The 25882-nt window shown below is 40.4% G+C and overlaps 1 protein-coding gene across 1 annotated transcript in view; it reads left to right on the top strand.

Moving 5' to 3' along the window:
• The window catches only part of GPC6 (glypican 6), a 1259037-nt gene that overhangs the window by 1134236 nt on the left and 98919 nt on the right, over positions 1–25882 (top strand). The window contains exon 9 of the mRNA XM_012554142.2: positions 15586–15718. Coding sequence (XP_012409596.1) covers positions 15586–15718 — 133 coding nt within the window. The remainder of the gene's footprint in view (positions 1–15585; positions 15719–25882) is intronic.

The raw sequence follows: 25882 nt of genomic DNA, 5'->3' as shown, positions 1-25882 counted from the left end.
CATTGTCTTTATAAACTGTGTTATGCCAATTGCGCTAGATGTTCCCCGAGACTATGGTCCCTACAGCCCTCCGCCCAGCAATTCAGTCCCTCAGGAGTTTGGATGTGTCTATAGGGCTTCCATGACCTTTCCTTGTACAAGTTGTGCTAGTTTCCCCTGTATTGTGTACTGTCTCACCCTTCACCCAGAAAGAGCATTTTTAATGCCCTAGAGCAGGCAGTGATTCCTCTGCCCAACCCTGTTACACACATACACACACACACACACACACACACACACACACACACGTGTACTTGTTCATGCCTACCTACCTGAGACCCATTCTATGGCGAGAATGGCAAGTCCAGGCGATTCAGTGATGTTAGTTCTTGCCCACACTGAACCAACACCTACCCTAACCACTTACAAGCTACGAGACCACAGGCAAGTTATTTCAGCTCTAGGGTTGCAGTCTCCACAGCCATTAAAGGGGATAATAGTGGTTACTTCATTGTGGTGCTGGGAAGATAAAACGAATCTCTGTGCCTATAGCTATTCAAGCAGTACCAGGTCTGCTGAAAGTGCTATGTGAGTATTAGTATTATGTAGTTACTGTAGGAATTGTTTATTGTTTCCCAACTGAAAAGTGTCACTCCCTCTCTACACTGTGTTGTCTCTCTGATTCCCTCCTTCTTCCCTCACTCCCTCCCTCTTCCTCCCCCTCTGTCTCTCTCCCCCCCTCCACTCGTCCCATCCCTCTCCCTCCCACCTCCCTCCCTCAGTCTCTTCCTCTACTCCCCTCCCCTCCCCTCTTTCCTTCTCTCCCTCTCTCTCTATTCCTCCTACTCCGCTTTCCCTCCCCTCCTCCACCCTCCTCCGCCTTCTCTCTCTCTCTCCCCTTGGGTGGAAAGTGATCTTTATCTTCACCACGGAGTGTTCTGAAGATAACTTTAAACAAGATGTAAAGGCAAAGGAAACAGCCCAAGTTATCTCCACGCTCCCCGCTTCCCGGGGTGAGTCTGAGAGGAGGGAGATGGAGTCATCACCTCGAAAAGGAGTTTTTCTTTTTGCAAACAATCTGGCTCTTTTCTTCGGGTCTAGTGACCCGTGATACGGGAAACACTGCCCTTTTCTGTCATTTTACTTTTGGTTCACATGACACTGAGCAACAAAATAATAAAAAATATGTATTTTTTTTAATAATAACAGTACACACATGGGCAGGAGAAAAGCGTCCCCCTTACTGACTGAATTGCCCACTGATCACTGTCTGCACTCAGCAGGGAATTCTGACAGCACACCTGACTTTCATTTATTTATTTTTTATTGGTTCTGGGAGAGGTTTCTGATTCATTCCAAGTAGGTTGCAAACCCTTGTACTACAAGAACAAATGGTCTCTGGGGCAGTGTGCTTTATTAACTTTTAGGGCAAAGGAGGGAGAAATAGAAGAATTGCTTAACTGCAGTATGCTGGCAAAAAAAGTTGACTTTTACATTGATGACTCTGAAATGTTTAGCTGGTCCTGTGTCTTAACGACAGACTGGCTGGTTGTCAAGAAGAAGGCAGCCTGATGCAATGGAAAGAGACCTGGCTGCAAGGCCAGAGAACTGGGCAAGGGTCACAGCCCTGCCACTCACGTCTGACCAAACCACTAGATGATACCTCGTGTCTTTGAGCCTTGATGTCCTTCTCCATGAGATAAAGGGTCAGACTGAACACTATCCTCTCTCAGTAAGGCTCTATGACTTCACAGATGATGATGAAATTAGACCTTCAATATTAACTTAGTTGGGAAATGAAAGGAACTCTCTTCTCCATTAAGATATGATAATTACAACATAATAATAAACATTTGTTGTGCTCTGTGCCTGGTGCATTTCATCCTCTCAGGACGAAGGAAGTGTCCATGTAATAAAAGAGAAGGGAACCAAGGCTTACAGAAGCTAAGTAACATGCTCGAGGTCACAGAGCCTGTAACTGGTGCCACCAGGGTCTAAGGGAGGTGTGCCTGACACACAGCTCAGGATTGTGCCTCCGCTCCACACTGCCTCTTAAGGAGACAGTAAAGGCCATCCAAGTTGGTGAGGGATTCCAAGTAACTCAAGTGTAGTTGCAAGGTGATAAAGAGTAAGGATGAAAAGTAGTCTCTGGGTGGTACAGAGGGTAACTCACTTGGTTGCTATCAAAAGATTGGAGGTTCAAGTCGAACAAGAGGCACCTCGTAAGAAAGGCCTGGTGATCTACTTGTGAAAAATCAGCCATTGAAAAATCGGCACAGTTCTACTCTGACACGAGTTGGAATTAACTTGAAGGCAACTGGTTTAGGACAATTCAGGGTCATGGTGTCTTCATTGACAGAACAGGGTTACCAAGGTCACAGGCTGAATTGGGGAAGAACATGCAGCAAGGGAAAATGAGGAAAATCTTAGATAAGACAAAAATGCTTTATCCTTATCATCTATGGTTTTCTCATTCAATGTTCTCTTAAATGGTGAAGCACTTGGAATTTAGTAAGTAAATAGAATACTAGATAAGAACAATGATGTTATTAGAGCAATCCGGCCACTTGGTCTACTGGATGGAGCAGGAGAGGACAGGGGTTCTGGCCCAGGGGCTGCTGTTTACGTGGAATGAGTCACTTTCCTTCTTTAGATCTAGTTTCCTGAACTATAAAACCAATTGTTTGGTCCAAATTCATCCACTAAATTCCAAAACCCTGTAGGAGGCCCTAGATACAGTCTTTCTCTCAGAAACATCTTTAAGGATTCTTTACCCCTTCGATGCTGTGATCCATCATCAGTGCAAAGACTGATAGGTTGATGTGAATTATTTGAACATTACAAGCTACACGAGACCAAAAAATTATCATATGAAGAATTTGCAATAAAAATTTAAGTAAAGGGCTATGGTTGGTAGTATACACTTTAATGTCCATCACAGTCATGATCTACAAGGCAGACTCTCTCAGCCTTGTGATGTAATTAACCCTTCAGTCACAATATAGCAGGGAGGCGACACTTATGTGAATATATTATATTTTTATGAACCACAGTGCGTCATTCTACTAAAAAGAAAATAACATCTGAAAATGAGTCCTGTAAATTCTAATTTCTGTCCTGGGCTAGGGCTACCAGCGAATTGTTTTCCTCCACAATTTGCATCCTCTTTTGCAGGGTTGGAGCGAAATAAGCCTCTTTGTTTGCACTGGTTTCAGAATTAAATTAGTTTGTATATTTGTTCTCTCCTCCTCTTCCTGGATTTGGTTTCAAAGTAAACAGTTATTTTCATTAAATTCTCTTTGTTTGGCTTTAGTTGTTTAGTTACTGTAATTAATCTGGGGGCCTGTCCCTGTTTTATTTTTGAAGCAGATACCTGTACACTGTTTTAAATTGCATTTAATTGGTTCACTTCCATGTTCTGTTCTTTACCTCGTTTTGTGGTACGAGGATTTCTTTAGCTAAACCTGCCTCCTATCATGGTCCGATCTTTTTAGAAGTTTGGTTTTTTTTTTTGTTTGTTTTGTTTTTTGTTTTTTTTAAATAGACCTAAACATCGTACAGAGTGAGTAGAATAGGGAAAAGATGGTCATCAATTTGATGTTTACTGAATGTGCAAACATTACAGGGAAAAAACAAAAAAAGACATTCATCACAGAGATTGTTCTGAGGTTAACAGCAAGCTTGGAGTCTTGAGAAGCAGCAGGAACTACCTTGTTCGGTAAAGTCAAGAAAACAACATCTTTTTTTTTAGGTTAACCTACAAATGACCTCTGACAGAAACAAAACCAGCCATCCTTTTCAATTCCAAGCTAAAAGAACTAAAAAGTTATTTCTAATAAAAAAGTACAGTAAGATTCTAAATTCCCATAGAAACTTTCTATGTTATAACACATCAAACTCCACAAAGGGGCCGTTTATCCTGGACACCGGTGCTGATCAAGCTTTGTGGGCATTTGCTTTTTTCGATGGTATGGATGACAGAGGAGTAGAGATGGGGAGGTGTATGGTGGGGGAGGGGTGACAAGTTAGCTTTTGTTAAGTTTCTGTAAGAAAATATATGAAGCTTTTTTTATTTGTTCCTCTAATTCATTTAATAAATATTCAATAGACCTCTTGGAATTGAGATATTATTTTAGGGGTTGGGACTACAGTTAAGCAAAGGAGATGAAGTCCCTGCCCTCCTGAAGAGCACATAATAGCGGGAAAAAGAAGGACAAAACCACACCAACAATAGCAACTACATATATGTCAGCAAGTGATGAATGATACGAAGAATAAAGCAAGGATAAGAGTGACTGAGAGTTTGTAGGGGAGTTAGAGGAGGCTTTTCTGAGAAGTGGTATTTGGTAGAGACCCGCAGAAAATAAGACAGTGAGTTTTGTAGCTATCTCGGAAGAGTGTATTCCAGGTAGAAGGAACAGCAAGTGCAAAGGCCCTGGGGCAGGAGGTGCCTGGCTTGTGTTCAAGGAACAGCAAGGAGGCCAGTGAGTGAGAAAATGAGTAGTAGATCAGGTCAATGAGGTGGCCTTGGAAAGGGAAAACCAAACCCATTGCAGTCAAGTCATTTCCAACTCATAGAGACCCTATAGAACAGAGTAGAACTACCCCATAGGGCTTCCAAGGAGCAGCTGGTGAATTCAAACTGCCAACCTTTTGGTTAGCAGCTGTCTTAGTCATCTAGTGCTGCTATAACAGAAACACCACAAGTGGATGGTTTTAATGAAGAGAAGTTTATTTCCTCATAGTCAAAGTAGGCTAAAAGTCAAAATTCAGGGCATCAGCTCCAGGGGAAGGCTTCTTCTCTCTGTCGGCCTTCTTCTCTTCAGTGTTCCCCTGGACTAGGAGCTTCTCTGTGCAGGGACCCTGCTCCAGAGGACGCGCTCTGCTCCCAGAACTGCTTTCTTGATGGTATGAGGTCCTCCTGTCTCTCTGCTTACTTCTCTCTTTCGTATCTCAAGAGACTGTCTCAGAACACAGTCCAGTCTTGTAGATCCAGTCCTGTCTTACTTACACAACTGCCACCCATCCTCCCTCATTAACATCATAGAGGCAGGATTTCCAACATATAGGAAAATCACACAGTACCAGGAATCATGGCCCAGCCAAACTGATATACACATTTTTGGGGGGACATAATTCAAACCATGACAGCAGCTGAGCGCTTTAACCACTGCACCAACAGGGCTCCATGGAAAGGGGAAGGCCTGTATAAGTATGACAGAAGACCAAGGAGAATTAAAACTAAATGACCGGTAAATTTGACTACAAGAAAATGGAAATTTCTGCATAGCAAAAATCACCATTAAGTCAAAAGATAAATAGCAACTTGAGGAAAAAATTGATAATTCACGTCACAGAAGATTTGGTTTCCTTAATATATGAAAAATAAATAAAATAACAACAGCGACAACAACCAAAAAAACCTTTATATCAATATGGAGAAAAACCAACATTGCAACAGAAAAATAGACAAGAATGTAAAGAGAAAATGCAATAGAAATGGCTTTTAAATATTAAGAGATGTTCAACTTTACTTATAATGAGGAAATTCGAGTTAGAACTACACTGAGATGCAATGGTTATCCTATCAGATGGGCAAAGATCCAAACGTTTGATCTTACCAACATCTTTAAGTCTGAGTTCTCTAACTTTGAGAGTTAGAGAGCCAGACACTGTCATGTATTGTTAGTGGGAGTGTAAACAGGTATAGCCTTTATACAGGGAAACTTTGCAATAACTATCAAAATTTTAAATGTCCATATCTTTGAGCTGGCAGTTTCACTTCTAAGACTTACCCACCAGATTTATTTGCACATGTGTTAAATGAATTATGTACCAGGATGTTCACTGCAACAGTCTTTATCATAGTAGGAAACCCTGGGACATGTTGAGTGGTGGGAAACGAACTCGAAGGGAGGGGTGAAGTCTGATTCTGAACCTCTTCTTGAACTTGAATCTTTGTGAGTTCTTGAGCAGAGAGAATGACAACAAAGCTGTGTTTAGAAAAACTTGTCTGCATTGGTTTCAGCATGGATTGAGGCGTGGCAGAGAGCTTAGTCACAACTTCAATGCCAATTAAAGACATTTGATTGAGCTCTAAAGAGCTCTGGTGGTGCAGTGCTTAAGCGCTTGGCTTCTAACCAACAGGTCGGTTGTTGGAACCCACCAGCTGCTCTGCAGGAGAAAGATGTGACAATCAGCCTCGGTAAAGATTACAGTCTTGGAAACCCTATGGGGCAGTTCTACCCTGCCCTATCGGGTCACTTTGAGTCGGAATTGACTCGATGGCAATGGGTTTGGGTTTGGGTTTGGGTTTGTATTGAGCTCTAAGGAGAGAGTTCCTGTGTATGGGGTGGGGGGCACAGGTGGTGGTAGTAGGCAAGGCTGGTAAAAGGGCCGGGACCAGACGAGGAAGGACCTTTCCTATACCAGGCTAAGGGGTTCAGACTTCATCCTGAAGACAACGGCAACCTTTAGAGCAGGCCAGTAACCAAATCGGATTTGCCTTTTTAAAACACCACTTTGGTGGCAATGTCTGAGCAGAAATTAGAGAGGAGCAGAGCCGGAAATGGGGAGGTGACTGGTTTAAAAAAATCAGAAATACGGACCGGGGGGGCAGGGGAGGAATGTTATCTCAGTTTGGCAGTTTTTTGTTTTTGATTTTTAATCTGAATTTTAAAGTGAAAGGTGTCTTGACTATAGAATTGCCTTAAAAAATAAAAATAAAAAGGTAACTCCGAAAAGGACCTTCTGAGTAGATAAGGTCCGATTCTCCTGTCTCAGCTCTGTACTCCTTCCCGGGTTTTCAGATAAGCCCCGCCTGCCCTGATTGTGTATTCCACAGTCCCCGCTGACTGGTTGTTCTGGCTTCCCAGGCTTCTCCTGAAGCACACTGCTGCCAAAGATCTCACAAGCATTCTAATTAATCAATTTGGGTGAAAGCAAAGGGCTGTGTACGCAGAGCGCCAGTCTGCAGCAAGCCACAGGGGAAAGCAGAGCACACTAATTACCACCACGCCGGGGCGTAGATGAGCCTGTGTATAAACACGGAAGTCTTGTATTATTTTTTAATTTAAGAAATAACTGGGTGCGAATAAATGGATTTACCAGGGTACTTTTAAAATTGCTTGATTTTTTTTTTTTTTTTTTTTAATTCTTTGTATGCTTCTTACTATGAGACACGTGGCTTAATGGTAGAATTCTCATTTTCTGTGCCGGAGACCTGGATTAGATTCTCGACCAATGCATCTCATGCGCAGCCACCACCCTCTGTGAGTGGAGGCTTGCGTGTTGCTATGATGCCGAACAGGTTTCAGGGGACCTTCCTGACTAAGACAGACTAGGAAGAAAGACCTGGTGATCTCCTTCTGAAAATCAGCCAGTGAAAACCCTATGGATCATAATGGTCTGATCTTCAACGAGCTTGGTACCAACATTTCTTTCTGTTGTACACAGAGTCGCGTGAGTCTGAGGCCCACTCCCCAGAGGTTACCAACAACAACAACAACATCCTTCTCAGTGGGGAAAATTATTGGTTAAGCTAAAAACAATGGTGCTGTCACCATTGTTGTAAGAGTGAGTGCGCACTGTCCCACTGGGTTTCCAAGGCTGTGATCTTTATGGAAGTAAACTTCCACATCTTCCTCCTGTGAAGTGGCTGGTGGGTTGGAACCCACAACATTTTGGTTAGCAGCGGAGCACTTCACCACTGTGCCACCAAGGCTCCTTCTTACTAGATCAGGCTGAGCTTATTTGAATTAAATTTTCAAGGTTATTTCTACCCTGTAATTACTTGGGAAAGGCTTAATAACCTCTCCTTTAAAAAGAAAGACTTTCTCATCTTGCTTCCTCGAAAACATTTTGAAAATCACTATCTTCCAGTTTAAAGCCAGTGGTATTCAGCAAAGTCATTTCTGATTTTGCATCTACTTTTTTCTAGAAGTGAATTAAAAACATATGTATGACTATATGAAGTCCTACTTAATATTTATATCCTAAAAATCCAAACCAAACCCATTGCTGTTGAATCGATTCCAACTCATAGCAACCCTATAGGACAGTAGAACTGCCCCATAGGGTTTCCAAGGAGTGGCTGGTAGATTTGAACTGCCAGCCATTTGGTTAGCAGCCATAGCTCTTAACCACTGTTCCACCAGAGCTCCTTTTATTTATATCCTACAGGGGCATGAACATTCAGGAGTCCTTGCGGTAAAAGAGTTTTCAATCCAAGGCCGTCAGGAGATCAGAGATAATGTAGCTCTCTGTGTCGGAGCTTTTACTCTTCATAAAGTCAAATACTTTCAGAAAAAATAGAAATTTTTTCCTTCTTTCAAACCTACTCTGTAGTTCTCTCATACTCACACCCCAAGGGGAGCATATATCCTAATCTAGGCTAGCTGGCATGTGTCTGGTTTGCTGTAACACTGAGGATTAAGAGTGCATTCTTTCTGTGTGTTTTCTTTAGAGCAACATTTTATTTTTTATTGACCATTCCAATGTTTGTAAATGAGAGGATACATGATAAATGTTAAATTTATCAAATATTATTTGACTGGAATTCTGCAAATCTGGGTGCTGTCCAACAAATATGGGGAAATTATCTCCGAGTATTTTGTAAATATTATAATTTAGCTGCTCCAATTTTCTCTTGCCACATAAAATATCATCCAAAAATTTAGGCCCTTAAAATAACAACTGCAAGATTATAAATCACGGTATTGTGGATTAGGAATTTGGGCAAGGCTCAGCTGGTTGATTCTTCTGTTCCACATGATGTTGACTGGGGTCACCCGATGGTAATCAGCTGTCACATGGGCTGTTCTGGAAGGTCCAAGATGGCTTCACTCATGTGTCTGGTACCTTGGCAGGGGTGGCTGGAAATCTGGGCACAGCTGGGACTGTCAACTGGAATGCATACACGTGAGCTCTCCAGCACAGTGGTCTCTGAGCAGAGTCTTGCAAGAGAGAAGTAGAAGCTGTGGTCTCTTAAATAGTGGGTCTGGAAACTGGCACAACATCATCTCCACTGTATTCAATTAGTTACAGCAGTCACAGAGCCCATCCAGATTCAAGGAGAGGGGACATAAACCCCACCTGTCAATGGAAAGAGTGTTAAAGACTTTGTCGTCGTCTTTAATCAGTGAAGGGTTACATCTTGAGAAAATAATGTACTTTTGCAACTCTCAGTATAAACTCATCCATCAAAAAGCAGCCATTATGAAAACATTAACTGAATATACAAAAGAACACCAGCTATACATCTTGAAGCCATCTGAGTGCCTTTAACCCCCTTACCCCTCACATCAGTTGCTATCAATATTTCTTCCAAAATATCTTGCAAATTGTCCCTCTCCTTTCTACTTCCACTGCCTGTAGGTGGTGACTTATAATAGCTAACATTTGTTGAGAGTGAATTATGTGCCAGGCATTGTGCTAACAACTTTACAAGCACTATCTCATTTCATCCTCACACCACTACTGTAAGGTAGATACTGTCATAATTTCCATTTCTTAGATGAGAAAAATGGAACTTGGTGAAGTGATGCCCATATTATCTCAGTCATTCAATGGGCAGATCTACATTGAATCACAAGCACCTGGCCCCAAGCCCTCATTCCTAACCAGAAAGTCTGTGCTTACGTGAGCAGAATGCCTGAGCCCAGAGATGCAGCTTTACCTGCAGCCTGGCTCCTCACCTTTGGCTGGACACCTTCTGGTTTAGCTCCAAAGTCAGAGTCAAGCTCCTAGAGTCAGTGTGTCTCTCTGTGCATCAGAATCTCATGCTAAAATATCAGTGATTTCTAGTCTATCTAAACTTCATTCTCCATTTAGACCAAAAAACGATATGAACTGCTTGAGCAAGGTAACAGCCTTTTGCTTAAAGAGAAACAAAACTTAGACTACACTGTAGATATGCACAGAAAGGATCAGCTGATCATTAGCTAACATACCACAATTTTCCTGGTTTAATTGGCAATAGATAGCAGCTCCAACAGCACAGTTAAAAATAATGCTCCAAATATTTCAAAATATAAATGGCATAGAGATAATTAAGATAGCACAGGATGACAGCTTCTGTAGTAAGTTATGGCCATGTTGTGACTTAATGGGTTTCAGAGAAACTTACCAGCGACCGCCTTGAAGTCATAAAATTACTTTCCATTTTCTTCTCTTTGGAATGAGAGTGAGCGGCTGAGATGTCCTCAGACGTGGCTTCCCACAATCCCAAGATATGGGGAAGGTCTCCTCAACCCCAGGAGCTCCACTGGTGACAGGATTGCCCAGCAAGTGGGAAGCAAACCACTCAAGCAGGGATGCACTTGGCTGCTTGGAGGGCCACAAGGACCCTCTTGTCATCTGGAGACTGGAGGAAGAACGTCATTGGCTCTGAGACCTTTTCAGCGTCATAGGGCAGGACGTCCCTGGCCTTCCACTGTCACATTTGCACCTGAAATGTGTCTGAACTTAAATTCTAAAGGTAGTTGCTGTAAAAGGGACCCTTTATAGCGGAAATGCAAAATACTGGAGTTTCCTGAAAAGCTGCTTTTCCTTTCGTGGCCCTGGGAAACCCTGCCATGCAGAGTTAGAACAAAAAAGGACTGTGGGGCTGATTATGTTATATGGAGAAAGTATTTTCATTTTTTAAAATTTTTTCTACTTGTGGATGTCTATGTACTAATTATTTTTATAGGATTATCTGGCCTTCTGTCAACTAAATTAATTGCACAAACAACTTTACAGTAGGAAAAACATAAACCCAAAGCACCACTATTTACTTCCCTTTGTCAGCTTTCCTCTCATTCTTACCAAAAACTATGTACTTTCATAGTTATGATCAGTGCATACATGTTGTTTTATGTAGACTTTTCACACACACTTTTGTTTGGGATTTTCTAGGAATTAGAATAATTCTTTTTTTTTTTTTTTTTTGGTAAAAGCATCACAGTGTTTCAATATATTCATGTACATTTATACAATTTAATGATTAATCAACATTTTGATTAATAAGAACTTCTGAATTTGATCAGTACAATAGAAACTACTAACTCTTAACGATGACCCTGAGGTTTTGAGCAGATCAAAATCAGCTTCTGAGTCTTCAAAGGAGAATTAAATGTACTTTTATTTAGAAAAGTGTTTTTATTTACATGAGATTTTTCTTTTGAAAACTACTAATGACTTAAACCAGATAACAAACCTTTAAAGTAGCATATTCTAACTGGCGATCTAAATTAAAAGAAAAAAAAAAAGTAGGTACGTGTCCACACCAAACAGTTATTATCTTAAAATAGTTTGTATAGCAAATTTGGCAAATGAACTGAGGTAAAGAATGGACATAGAGGGACAAACAATTTGAGTAAATGTGGTCATTTGGTTATGTGTTTGACACTGTTGGGTAGTCAATAAAATCACCAGTTGCCATCGGGTTGACTCCAATTCATGGTGACCCCTTGTATGCCAGAGTAGAACTGTGTTTCATAGGGTTTTCAATGACTGATCTTTCAGAAGTAGATAACCAGGTTTTCTTCTGAGGTCCCTCTAGACCAAAAAACCAAACCCATTGCTGTCCAGTCGATTCCAACTCATAGCAACCCTATAGGACAGAATAGAACTGCCCCATAGGGTTTCCAAGGAGCAGCTGGTGGATTTGAACTGCCAACCTTTTGGTTAGCAGCCAAGTGCTTAACCACTGTGCCAGCAGGGCTTTTTCCATAGACAAAGACAACTACCAACTGCTCTGACTGGGATCCCAGCAGAGGGTCCCAGACAGAGCAAAAGAAAATTGTAAAACAAAAAAATCAAATTCACAAAAAAAGAAAAAACAAAAAGAAGAGTCCAGCCTTGCTGGGCTGGTAGAGACTGGAGGAACTCCCTTGACTTGCCCTAAGACATGCTTCTGACCTGGAAATGAAGCCATTCCCGGAGATCACCTCCCAGCCAAACAACAGACAACTACGTAAGATAAACAATAACACGCAAGAGGAACGACATACTCCTTAGGACAATCAGTTATAAGATGAGAAGGCAGGAAGGGGTAGATAATCAGGATGAAAGAAAATGGGGAAACCAGAGCAGAAATGAGGAGAGTGCTGACACATTGTGGGGAATGGAACCAAGGTCATGAAACCGTTTATGTACAAACTATGGAATAGAAAACTAATTTTCTCTGTAAACTTTCACCCAAAGCACAATAAAAAAAGAAGAAGAAAGAACACAGGCAGCCGAGGCAGCTGCTTGGGGGCAGATGACCCTTGAGCACTTTTCGTCATGGGTGGGGTGGGGTGGAGATGGACAAAAAAGAGATGAGCTTCCAGACCCAGGAACCTAGAAGGCCAGCACCATGGTGGGGAAGGAGCTCTGGTGGTGCAGTGATTAAGAGCTCAGCTGCTAACCAAACGGTCGGCAGTTTGAATCCACCAGTTGCTCCTTGGTAACCCTGTGGAGCAGTTCTACCCTGTCCTGTTATGAATTAGAATCGACTCGACTGCAGTGGGTTTTGGTATGGTGGAGAAAGAGTATAGACCAAAAAGATGGCCATCACTGAAGGGAAACTTTCCAACTTGATGTTACAAATCAAACAGCTTTCTGCCTTGACTATAGATGGAAGTACCTAGAGAGGGGAGTGTTTTAAATTCAACAAAAGAGAACCTTCTCAAAGATGTTTTAGAGCCTATAATTTCAAACTTTCTCTCTATGTTAAGTCCTCATGATCCAATCCAAAGGCTTGTCCATTTTGCCCAGGGCACAACTGCTTTCAGACTTTCAGTAGAACCAACGTTATTATTATATCAATTCAAGCTTCTCAAGTGGGATAAATATATTGTGATGGACCAGCACTGTTGGTATAACGATCTATGCATCCAAAAAAAAAAACCCAAACCCATTGTCGTTGAGTTGATTCCAACTCATAGCGACCCTATAGGACAGAGTAGAACTGCTCCATAGGGTTTCCAAGGAGCAGCTGGTGGATTCCGGCTGCTGCTGACCTTTTGGTTAGCAGCTGAACACTTAACCACTCCACCACCAGGACTCCAATTTATGCATATACATATATAAAACATACAAATAAGTATCCCATAGTTCATGGTTCCTTTAATTGCATTTGTTGAATAGCTGCATGGTGCAAAATCTCTTTCCTGTACAAGGGTTTCTTGATTATTTCAGCAGGACACACCTGTCCAGAGAAACATGCTCATTTGTCATAATTAATCTTCATTAGAAAGAATTCAGTTGATCCCTGCATTTCTTACGGAAAAGGGGATTGTTTTTTATTAACACCCAAAACAGATGTAAACACCTCAAAAGGAGCAAGCTAGCACTCAGGCAACATATAGCCACCTTTCAAAACCTGAAAGGAGAAAACATCTTTAATATCAATATACAATATACTACAACCAATGTTTATCCTCTGTCCACAGTGACAGATAATTAGGTCATTACAAAACAGCTACTTCAGTCATAAGATTCTGCTGTGACATACAGAGATATGTCTGCATCATCTAAGGAAAAAGTCAGAAAATTTGTTCTTAGGGTTCCTTTATGAGTCCATGCTTGTACATATGTTTTTCACATCACTTGCATCCATGACAGTAGTATGGGACAAAGTGTTGGAGATGGGGAGTGTGGTAAAGAGACCCCCCTAATGCTCCTAGTGCTGCTCTGGATGCACTGACTCTCAGTCATTCCTCTAGGAGACCAGCAGGGACTCAGTTAAGGGTTTGGCTGAGAACACTAGTTGATGTTTGTATCAACTCATGCTGTTTACAAAGCTTGGCACTCTATAAAAATGTGACTCTTTGCTTCTCAGACAGTACTGTATCTTTCTTATAAAAATTGTCTATCTTAAAAAGCTTCTTTTCAGCCTGATCCACAGCTATTTATAACCTTGACAAATGTTTGAGATTGGAATTTGGTTGCTTGTGTTAATACAGTCTATGTAATAAAATATAATTTTGGATTCTTCCCACTAGTACTTTAAAATAGATACTCCAAAAAATTCTTTACATTAACAATATATCATATTATAAAGTATATTATATATGTACAGTATATTTTAATCCTTGCTTTAAAAATTCATGCACAGAGGGAAAAAAAACATAGGGTATATACCAAATTGTTTACAGTATTATTCTGGGAAGTGGGGATTATGTGTGTATTTCTCGTCTTCATCTTTTTTCCTGTATTTTCTAAATGTTTGATAGATAATAAACAGATATTATTTTTTACAAAAAGAAAGTGTTTTCAGATTGACTCTCAAGAGCTTTAACGATTGCAAGTTTGAGATCTATCAAGTCTACATGCTCAAAGTCTAGGCTGTGCTGTCCAATATGTAACCATTGGAAACAACTGTTATTTAAAATTATATTTAAATTAATTAAAGCAAATTAGATTAATAAAAAATTCAATTTCTCAGTCATACTAGCCACTTTTCAAGTTTCAGTGGCTTCATTTCTACAAAGTTCTATTTGAAAGCCCTAACGGAGCATGGGTGACCAAACTACGCCCTGGGTATCAAAGACGGAGATTAGGCTACTTTTCAGTGGCATAGGAATGAACATATGCTTTTCCCCATAGATACTTCTTGTCACTACTTTTACCCAGTTCCCTCTATACACCTCACTAACCTGTGGCCCAGAAGCTCAGAGATTCTTCCCACAGCCATCATCTAGTTTAGTGACAAAGCAAGGACTGGAAACCAGAGCTAAAACCAAACCAAACCAAACCTATTGCCAATTCAGACTCATTGTGACCCTATAGGACAGAGTAGAACTGCCCCATAGGGTTTCCAAGGAGTGGCTGGTAGATTTGAACTGCTGACTTTTTGGTTAGCAGCCATAGCTCTTAACTACTACACCACCAGGGCTCCAAACCAGGGCTACTAACTCCTAATTCATAGCTCCTGCCTCCACATCACTTTTACCATCTTCCCCCCAAAACTAAATCTTCCCTGCCAATACTCCAGTTTAATTCAATTTGATATAATTTCCTAGACATTTTCTTTTGAGAGCTTACAGTGTGATAGGTACCATAATAGGCTTTGAATATACAAAACCAACTAAGACACATTCCCCTACCCCCAAGGGGTGTCAAGTGTAAAAACAGAAGGGTACGCTAGGTAGAGTAATAGCCCAAAGTAGCAATGGGTCTCTTCCTCTTGGGAGATCCAGAAGTGCTTCACACAGGTAAATATGTCTGAGACGTATCTTGACATTTGTGCATCCAAATTCACAAATCATCTCTTCCAGGATTGCCAGTTTTCCCCACCCTCCAGAAGAAGACAGCTCAGACTCTGTTCTGGAAATGCAGTTGATCCCTGACCTAATATTGCTTTTACTTCATGTGAATTAGTTAGTCTCAATTCTATTACAATTGACTAGGTTTCTCATTTTCATGACTGTTTCTATACATTTAAAATAATTTTAAGTCTTCAAATAAAATAAAGTACTGTTTTCGTATTTAGTCATCTGTTTCATTTTGGACTATATAAAAGCAAATAAGAAATTTGATGAATGATTGTTTTCAGCCAGTTTTTCTGGAAATGTTTAAACACAGGTGAAGAACCTGGAATTCACAGTTCTCAAATAACTCATATTCCTGTATTTGAACAGATGCGATGCTCTTGGTGGCAGAGAGACTGGAAGGACCATTCAACATTGAGTCTGTCATGGACCCTATAGACGTCAAGATTTCTGAAGCCATTATGAACATGCAAGAAAACAGCATGCAGGTGTCTGCAAAGGTATTTGCATTAGTCATGTGTCTACTAACAAGGAAAAGTGTAATAATCTAAAAATGAAGTAATTAGATATGTCAGCCGGGATTATAAATTCTAACACGTTGTCAGTGAGCTTTTGCTGTCGAGCACAAATTTGCTACCTCATTATAAATGTCTAACGACATTGAGAAGAGAAGCAATCTTTTCGTTCACAACTAGTCAATCATGAAGAAATTATTGGCTGCGAAAAAGTTTCGGAGAGTCCCAAGTATGTTGACTAATCCCTCACCTTTGTGAGCAATTTGAGGGGGGTGGATTTTCATTTTAATGTTTGAAATTTCTGCATGTTCTCACCATGCTTTCTCTCTCTAGTAACTTCTAATTATATCTTAAGCTGTGCAAACCAGGCAAATGCTCTATACGTTCAATTGTAAATAATTAAACATCCCATCTGACTTCCTTTCAAGACTGCGGTGCAGCCTTCATTAATGACTCTTCAGGGGAAAGTGCTCGTTTGCATGACGTCAACCACACATTAAAAAAAAAGTAGTACATTTTCATAAATCATATGAGACAGAGCTCCTGGGTTTGCAGCTGCAAGTACCAGGTGCACAGTTTTTATTTGTCTCTACTCAGTTGAAGATAAACAGGACCTGCCTTAAGCAAAATTGAGAAGTTTGCAGTGGGTCTCCAGCCGTTTCCTTCATCACTCCTTTTCTCCCACATTGATGACTGGACAATGCCCTTTTGTTCTCTTTACCAGCCTCTCTAGCCTGAAACAGTCACCCTATCAATATCAGCCCTTTTAATCTGGTGATCGAGTGATTGCATTTTAATTGAAATGCAATCTAAACGCACTAAAATGTTATGTCAGGCAAGCAGTTGCATGCTTAGATTTCTTCAATTTTTAAAATCTTTTGTGGAAGAGATTTCAAATTTAATCAAGGGAAGGACAGGGTAAAAAAAAAAAAAAAAAAAAAAACCAAACCCATTGCAGTCAAGTCAATTCCAGTAGTAGGGAGAAAATTCAGGGGAGAATGAGAGCCAGAGAGCCCTACTAGGACTCCTTGGCTGAGTATGAATCAAACTAGATCTGAACTGGGAGACAGTGGGGTTGTCTTAGTTACCGAGTAGTGCCTTAACAAACAGTTTCACAACTGGGAGGCTTTAAAGAACAGAAATTTATTTTCTCTTAGGTCGGGAGGCTAGAAGTCCAAATTCAGGACGTGGCTGTACGGGGAGGTCCTTCCTGGTCTTCTTCAGCTTCTAGTAGCCGGCAATCCTTGGAGCTCCTGGGCTGGTAGATGCCTCTGCTGCATGTGTCTGTCCTCATATGGCTTCTTCCCTCTAGGAGTGTCTCTGTGCCCATTCTGTACTGCTTACAACTCAGGACCCACCCTAAGGTGGTATGACCTCATTAACATAACAAAAGAAAACTCCTGTTTTCAAGTAGGGTCATGTTTACAGGTACAGAAGTTACAATTTTAATACCAATTTTAGGGGAATACAATCCAACATAAATAACATAGGGAAAGAAGGGATCTGTCCTGGGTCCCTTTCTTTCCCTGGGAAACAGCTGGGCCAATAACATCTTTCATAGGCTTAGTTTTGGGTTTCAGTGGGTTTGGGTAACCTATACAAAGGAAGATGCTCCTGATTACCATTGCCTACTGGGGAAATGGAAACCCTGGTGGCATAGTGGTTGAGAGCTATGGCTGGAAACCAAGAGGTCACATTTGATGAGACTGTTCACCAACAGTGACTAAGGGTCCTTTGAAAAAGGAAAAATTGAGTCACCTAGACTTTAGCCAGAATGCAGATTTTAAACTCTAGTTCATGGATGTGGCTTACATGGAAAATGAAAAAAAAAAAAAAAATCCAAATTTGAAAGAAAAGTCTATTCCCTTGATGAAATAAAGCCTCTTTTCAGAACATATCCAATCCAGCAATAAATCCTATTTGTGCTTCCTGCTAAACTTGTGGAGATTCCAACCACTTTATAAAAGGCTGGTTTGGGTCAACAGTTCAAATCCACCAGGCACTCCTTGGAAACCTTATGGGGCAGTTCTACTCTGTCCAATAGGGTCGCTAAGAGTCAGAGTCGACTCGACAGCAACGGTTGTTTATTGGGGAAATAGTGTGTTTGGGATTTCCATGGAAGGCCATTTTCTTTCTTCCCAGTGGCAAAATAGCAGTCTTCTATGCCTTTCAAATCTATGTCCTAGAGGCCAATTAATGTTGTTTTGAGAGGAAAATATCCCAGCAGCCCTTGAGTAACCAGACACTACTGTCACTGATATTCAAAATGGCTCTAGAGAATTGGGTATGGGAAAACTGATGGACAAAGTGTCTGTGGTTTGAGACGCTTACATGTTTCTTAGATGTAGAGCACAGTTTCCATTGGTATGTGTGTATACACGTTCAAGTCAAGTGTTCTGTTAAAAATGCTTCTTAGGAGGTCAGATGGACTCTTTATTACCAGAAGGTGGATGAGACATTTTTATGGAATTTGTCCAACGAAGTTATAATAATATTGCTGTTAAAAAGAAGGTACTTTTTTAAAGACACAATTCTTTTTCATAAGAAATGTCAAAATCAGGGGTATCAATGTTACAGGGCATGTAAGAGTGCCCTCAGACACATCATATGAGTGGTTACAGTATGAAGAGTCATAAAGTCCTAGTACAAAAATGTCAAATGAACTGGAAACAAAACGAGGGAGAAATACATATGGGAGTCTTGGCAAAGAGGAAAGAAGATGGAAGGGGTTAAGGAAGGGTAGAGAGAGAAAGGAGTACTTACGCCCTTCAGAAGGCAAGCAATCTGATCAAGAAGGACCAAAACCAGCCTTTTATAAAGTGGTTGGAATCTCCACAAGTTTAGCAGGAAGCATGAATAGGATTTATTGCTGGAATGGACATGTTCTGAAAAGAGGCTTTATTTCAACAAGGGAATAGACTTTTCTTTTAAATTTGGATTTTTTTTTTTTTTTTTTTTTCATTTTCCACGTAAGCCACATCCATGAACTAAAGTCTAAAACCTGCATTCTGGCTAAAGTCTGGCTGACTAAATTTTTCCTTTTTTGAAGGACCCTTAGTCACTGTTGGTGAACAGTCTCATCAAATGTGACCTCCTGGTTTCCAGACTTCAGCTGGAATATTTGCTTAACTAGAAACATTGATAACTTCTCATAGATGAGCTTCGAGTGAGACCAGAAGCTGTTTCCTAATTGGGAGACAGACATCCTAAGAGTTGTAAAGCTTAGAAATTAAAATGGCTTTTTACTCCTGGATATGATTGGTAACCTCTCCTTGGAAAAGCATTTATCTTATTAAAGCATTCAAAGCTGAAAGAAGTCATTCCCAGAGCCTCTTTCAGAAAAGCAACAATAGCTGCCCACTCATGTTGAGTGCTTACTGTCAGAGATTGCTTTACGTGAATTTTATTATATAATATTTACAATGATGCTTATGGTGAGCTAGCATTTTGCTGATAAGGATACCAGTGCTTAGAAAAGTAACTTACCAAGGTCTCGTGGTGTGTGAAGGATAAAGGACTGTCTGATTCCAAAGCCCATGTTGCTAATCGCTGCTTAAAAACGATGCCAGTGCCTACAGAACCTATTTCATACAAAGGGTGGGGTTTGGTAAATGTTTACTGACTAGATCAAGAATAAAGAGAAAGTTCAACAGCTTTCAGTAAAACCTGTGTGAGAAGGTAAGGAAACATGTTGTTGTTGTTAGCTACCATTGAGTTGTCTTGGGCTCATGATGACCTTACGTACAAGGGAAGGAAACTCAGCCTCCTCCTGTACCAAATCAGACTGTTGTGACCCATAGGGTTTTCACTGGCTTATTTTTGGAAGTAGATAGCCAAATCTGTCTTCCTAGTTTGTCTTAGTCTGGAAGCTCTGCTAAAATCTGTTCAGCATCATAGCAACACGCAAGCCTCTACTGACAGAGGGATGGTGGCTGCGCCAGGAGGAGCATTGGTCAGGTATCAAACCCAGTTCTTTGGCATGGAAGGTGAAAATTCTACCGCTAAACCACGCAGAGTGGTGGCAAAGCCAGGAAGACTCAGGCTATCTGTTTTTCTGTCTGCTTCCCAGTTCATGTACTTTACAACTATGCCATAGTGCTTCCCACCATTCTAAGGTCTAATTAAATATTTCTCTTACTCAGCCTAATCATTCATTGCTTTCGTACTTTGCTAAATTTTAATAGTACAAAATATAATGTTCTACCTCTTTCTTCTTTCTGTGTCTGAAGGCCAAAGATGAACACACCACAGTTTTAGATATGAAATCCCCTTCCCCTGATGCAGCAGTTCTCATCACATCTGTGGGAGGGAATAGCTAATCTTTCAGCATCTAATAATTGAGTTCATGAATTAGTGGAATTTACAGACTAATACAAAGATCTGTTCTCACCATGAATGATCCAAACTTACCTCAGATTTGTTTTTATAGGAATTGTCAGGTTATTTTTTCTCTGCTGTTTAGCCCACAGGTAAGGTGTTGGAGGTGAGTGACATTGAGATTCCCTTTGAAAAATACATTGGCTATAGAAAATTGTATAATGAAGTTATAATATTTTGGTTATAACATTATGGCGCTGATTACAAGCTCTAAATTTTTATACCTTTTACATAATATTATATGTACAAATGAGTTTTTTTAAACTTAAGAGAAAAAACATAATAAGACTTTTCTTGATTCCCTTTTGGACAAAGAATCCCCTAGCAACAGTCATAATCATCATGGCTACCATTCATTCTACGTTCATTCAACAAATAGCCTCACAGGGGTGAGGAATACAGCAGACGAGTATATAGTCTCTGCTTTCATGCCAGTCTGTTTCTAAATGCCTTACATATTTATTTATTTTTTATTGTTTACTTTAAGGAAAGTTTACAATTCAAGGTAGTCTCTCATACAAAAATTTATACATACATTGTTATGTGACCCTAATTCTCTCCCTATACTGTGACAGCACACTCCTCCTTTCCACCCCTGAATTCCCGCATCCATTCAACCAGCTCCTGACCCTCTCTGCCTTCTCATCTCACCTCTGGACAGAAGCTGCCCATTTAGTCTCATGTATCTACTTGAGCTAAGAAGCGCACTCTTCACGAGTATCATTTTATGTCCCATAGTCCATCTAATCTTTGTCTGAAAAGTTGGCCTCAGGAATGGTTTTAGTTCTGGGTTGACAGAGAGTATGGGGGCCGTCCTTTCTGGGGTTCCTCCAGTCTCAGTCAGACCATTAAGTCTGGTCTTGTTACTAGAATTTGAGTTCTGCACCCTACTTTTCTCCTGCTCCATCAGGGACTCTCTGTTGTGTTCCCTGCCAGGGCGGTCATTGGTGGTAGCCGGGCACCATCTAGTTCTCCTGGTCTCAAGCTGATGCAGTCTCTGGTTTTAAATGCCTTACATATTTATTTTAAATCCTCACTGAACTCTTGTAAAATAAGCATTCATGTCCTCATTTTATAGGTAAGGAAAGTTAAGTTTAGAAATTAAGTGGTTTGTCTGAGGTCGTAAGACCAGGAATGGCAGAGCTGGAATTGCAGCCTAGATTTGTCTGTCTCGAAAGGAAAAGATTTTCCCAGCATGCCACGCTGCTTTCTCAGTAAGTATCTTCCCTCTATGGGCAGATATACTTCATCACTGAAGGAATCAGCCATATAAGGGAGGGAACCTTGTGCTGAGAAACACAAGGTGCTAGGTATTCAAGCCCCGACCACATTTGTTACATTCACCAACATTGCGACCTTCATTAAAGACAGGGGAAGACTCCTCATTATTCCTCAGCCCCTGTTTTCTACCCAAATCAAAGGAGTTGGGAATTTTGCCGCTGTGTGAAAACACCCCAAGGAAAGGGAGGAAAAAAACTTGCTGACTCCCTGCCCCTATAATTCAGATGTGCTGATAATCTCCTTCCTATCTTATTGGGGAAGATGAAATTTATCTCACTAGATATAATTTAACTATTTTAGGGATAATTTCAGAGCTAATCCAGGGAAAGATTGGTTTGTCAGATATAATCTAAATTAAGAAGCAAGACTTATTAAATTCCAATTGAAACTATCTATTCAATTAATGCTTATTACAGACAAGGGCGGAACCATTACAGAGGAGCAGGGCAGCCTTGAGGTGCTTAATTTTCTCCAGACAATCCTTCCTGAGTCTACAGCTAAAAGGAAGATGAAAAAAAAACCGAGAGAACAAGAAGAGAATGTAATATTTTTTGTCTCTAACGAGCAGGTCATTGTTTCCTCATCTGTAAAATGAGGGATTGAACTAAATGTGCTCCTTCCAGCTCTAGGAGTTTATAGTTGTATGAACATTATCTCTTCACTCATTATACAGGTTTCTTTTTCTAGCATCCAGATCTTTCCTTTTATTTAGATCTTTTCCCTTTTCAAACATTAAGGTATAAATAATATCTTGGAACTTCACATGGAGAGAATGTCTTCTTTTAGATACTAGGACATTGTTTAGAATTTAGTTGAAATAAACATAGTTTATTACCCTAGATAGCTTTTGGGAGCCCTGGTGGTGTAGTGGTTAAGAAGTTGGCTGCTAACCAAAAGGTTGGCAGTTCAAATCCACCAGCGGCTCCTTGGAAACCATATAGGGCAGTTCTACTCTGTCCTGTAGGGTCACTATGAGTCGGAACCGACTAGACAGAACCTAACAACAACAACAAGACAGCTTTTGTCTTTCCTTTCTCTGAGCCTGTATTAGGGCAATGGACATATTATTCCTTGTGTTGTGGTTATTTGGGTACTTACCTTCTCCCTCCTGGGATTATAAATTAATTGAAGACAGGGCTACATCTTACTCATTCTCATATTCTACAGGGAGAGAGCCTTTCTGACACGTCATTTTACACATTAAAAACAAAAGACAGTGCATTTTGCTGAGTTCAATTCAGAATATGAAAGTATAATGCCAGAAGGACTTCATTGATGAGGAATAGCAAATGCCTTAAAATATAGTTGAAGTTAGTCTAGTATTCTTCGGAATAGCATAGTCGTTAACAGGTTAGATTTCGATATCAGACACACCTGGGATTTGGTTTTTACCAGTGGTATGATTTGGGACAAATTATTTCTCTCTCTAAACTCTAATTAAAAGTGATGATTCAAGTATTATCTACGTGTGGGGTTGTTTGAGGATAAAATGATATAATCCATATGAAATGTTTAACATGAAATATGTCAAATCAAAACCACTCATAAAGGTTAAGTATTTTAATTGTTATTATTAAAAATGTCTATGGTATATAAAGGATCCCCTGGGTGGTACAAACGGTTAAGAGCTCGACTACTAACTGAAAATTTGGCAGTTTGAACTCACCCAGAGGTGCCTTGGAGGAAAGGCACTTGGTACCTGGTGATCTGCTTCCAAAAGGTCACAGCCTTGAAAACCCTATGAAGTGCAGTTTTAATCTGCACACAGGGGTTCACCATAAGTCAGAATCAACTCAACAGCAACTGCTTTAGTTTGGTTTTTTATGATATGTAAACTCTAAAGAGCATGGATTTTATGGTCTTGCCTCATTCATGATAGTTTTTGGGCTTATCTTTAGCATCTAAAGACCAAAGAGCAGGTTTGATGTCCATACATTTGAATTTAAGCCCACTCACTCATGTATCCGCCCTCACACGTCTATCAGTTTGTCATACTGCGGTGGCTTGCATGTTGCTGTGATGCTGGAAGCTATACCACCAGTATCTCAAATACCAGTAGGGTCACCCATGGTGGACAGGTTTCAGAGTCTACTTCTCAAAAAATTAGCCAGTGAAAACCTTATGAACAGCAGCAGAACATTGCCTGATATAGTGCCAGAAGATGGGCCCCTCAGGTTAGAAGGTACTCAGAATACAACTCGGGGTAAACCACCTCCTCAAAGCAGAGTCCACCTTAATGATGTGGATGGAGTCAAGCTTTCGGGACCTTCTTTTGCTGATGTGGCTCAACTGTGTGGATCAAGACAAATTATGGATAACATTGCAAAGAATGGGAATTCCAGAACATTTGACTGTGTTCATGAGACACCTGTACACAGACCAACAGGCAGTCATTCGAACAGAACTAGGGGATACTGCGTGGTTTAAAATCAGGAAAGTGTGCGTAAGGGTTGTATTCTTTCACCACCCTTATTCAATCTGTATGCTGAGCAACTAATCCAAGGAGTTGGACTATATGAAAAAGAACAGGCCATCAGGATTGGAGGAAGACTCATTAACAACCTGAGATATGCAGATGATACAACCTTGCTTGCTGAAAGTGAAGAGGACTTGAAGCACTTACTGATGAAGATCAAAGACTACAGCCTTCAGTATGGATTACACTTTAATGTACAGAAAACGAAAATCCTCCCAAATGGACCAATAAGCAACATCGTAGTAAATGGAGAAAAATGTTGAAGTTGTCAGGGATTTCATTTTACTTGGATCCACAATCAATGCCCATGGAAGCAGCAGTCAAGAAATCAAACAACACATTGAATTGGGCACATCTGCTGCAAAAGACCTCTTTAAAGTGTTCAGAAGCAAGGATGTCACTTTAAGAACTAAGTTGTGCCTGACCCAAACCATCGTGTTTTCAGTCGCCTCATATGGATGTGAAAACTGGACAATGCATAAAGAAGACTGAAGTAGAATTGATGTCTTTGAATTATGCTGTTGGCGGAGAATATTGAATATACCTCACACTGCCAGAAGAAGGAACAAGTCTGATAGAAGTATAGCCAGAATGCTCCTTAGAAGTGAGGATAGCAAGACTTTGTCTCACATACTTTGGACATGTTATCAGGAGGGACCAGTCCCTGGAGAAGGACCTCATGCTTGGTAAAGTAGACGGTCAGCAAAAGTGAAGAAGACTCTCAAAGAGATGGATTGACACAGTGGCTGCAACAATGGGCTCAAGCATAACAACTATTGTGAGGATGGCACAGGACCGGGCAGTGTTGTGTTCTGTTGTACATAGGGTCGCTATGATTGGAACTGACTCGAAGGCACCTAACAACATGTATCCACCATTTTGGATGGCAGAGAGTCACCTAGAAAGGGACACATGTGTCCACGTGACCTATGACACAATGTGGCGTGGCACTGAATAAATGCCTAAAGAACAGGCTTTCAGAAGGAAGGAGGCTCAAGGAAGCAGAGGAGCTGGAGACTACTTAGGGACCCGACTCTGGTTCTCACTTGTTGGCTGCACCAGCACAAGCATAGCAAAGTGCTTCAGAGGACTGTCAGTGGCCTCTGTCCAATATCACATTATTCTCTCATTGAAGGAATAATTGGCCTGCTCCACGGATGGGTGGTTCAGTCCCTTCTGCCTGAACTCTGAAAAAAAAAGCAAATGACTACACTATTTATTAAGCTTTACATTCTGTTTCTTGTTTCTTCTCTAGTTTTGTTTTTTAAAGAAAATACCAAATTCTAAATGGTTTGTAGATTCAGAATTTTTTTTCTGGTGTATTCAAATTGCAACTTTCGTCTTCTGCCCATCAGCTCTCACTTACAACATTTCACCAGGAAACAAGTGACCTTGAAAGATTTTTTATTCATTGATTTCTTCATTTTTTGCACAGAAAGCCAGGGTCTGTTCCATTCCTGTTTGTAACATCACTTGATAACACGGCCAGATTTTCAGATGCTAGATACAAAAAAGAAAGAAAAGAAAAACACCACCTTTTTTATGAAGTAAAATGAAAGTTTGAGGAAAATGCTTATGATGCATTTCTAGGAAATGTATCCAAAGCAAACTAGTTTTAACTTTCCTTCAATGTAAAAGAGATGGAAAAAAAAAAAAATTCTCCTTTTGATGATAAAGAAAACCTTGATTATCTCTAACTTTTGGAGATTTATCTGAAGATTTTCTTTCAGTTTAACTTCAGGGAAAAGGATGAAAAGATCACATTTTGTGTAGTGTACTAAAGAATAGGTGATTGATATAGAAGACAAAACGGGGAAAATGAAGAACACAATTTGAAATGCTCATGGACTCCAGACTTTCTGGAGCCATGGAGGCTGGATGAATCCCCAAAACTATTACCTGGAGATAATGTTTAAACCTTAAACCAAAAATATTCCCTGAAGTTTTAAAACCGAACAATAAAACAGCTTAACTAGTAAAAAATATCTGCCTTGAGCATTATGCTCTTAAAAGAA

Source organism: Trichechus manatus, unplaced genomic scaffold, assembly GCF_000243295.1.
Source record: "Trichechus manatus latirostris isolate Lorelei unplaced genomic scaffold, TriManLat1.0 scaffold00013, whole genome shotgun sequence".
NCBI classification, from domain to species: Eukaryota; Metazoa; Chordata; class Mammalia; order Sirenia; family Trichechidae; genus Trichechus; species Trichechus manatus.
Note: the sequence above shows the minus strand (reverse complement) of the source record. Positions and strands in the feature narration are given on the sequence as shown.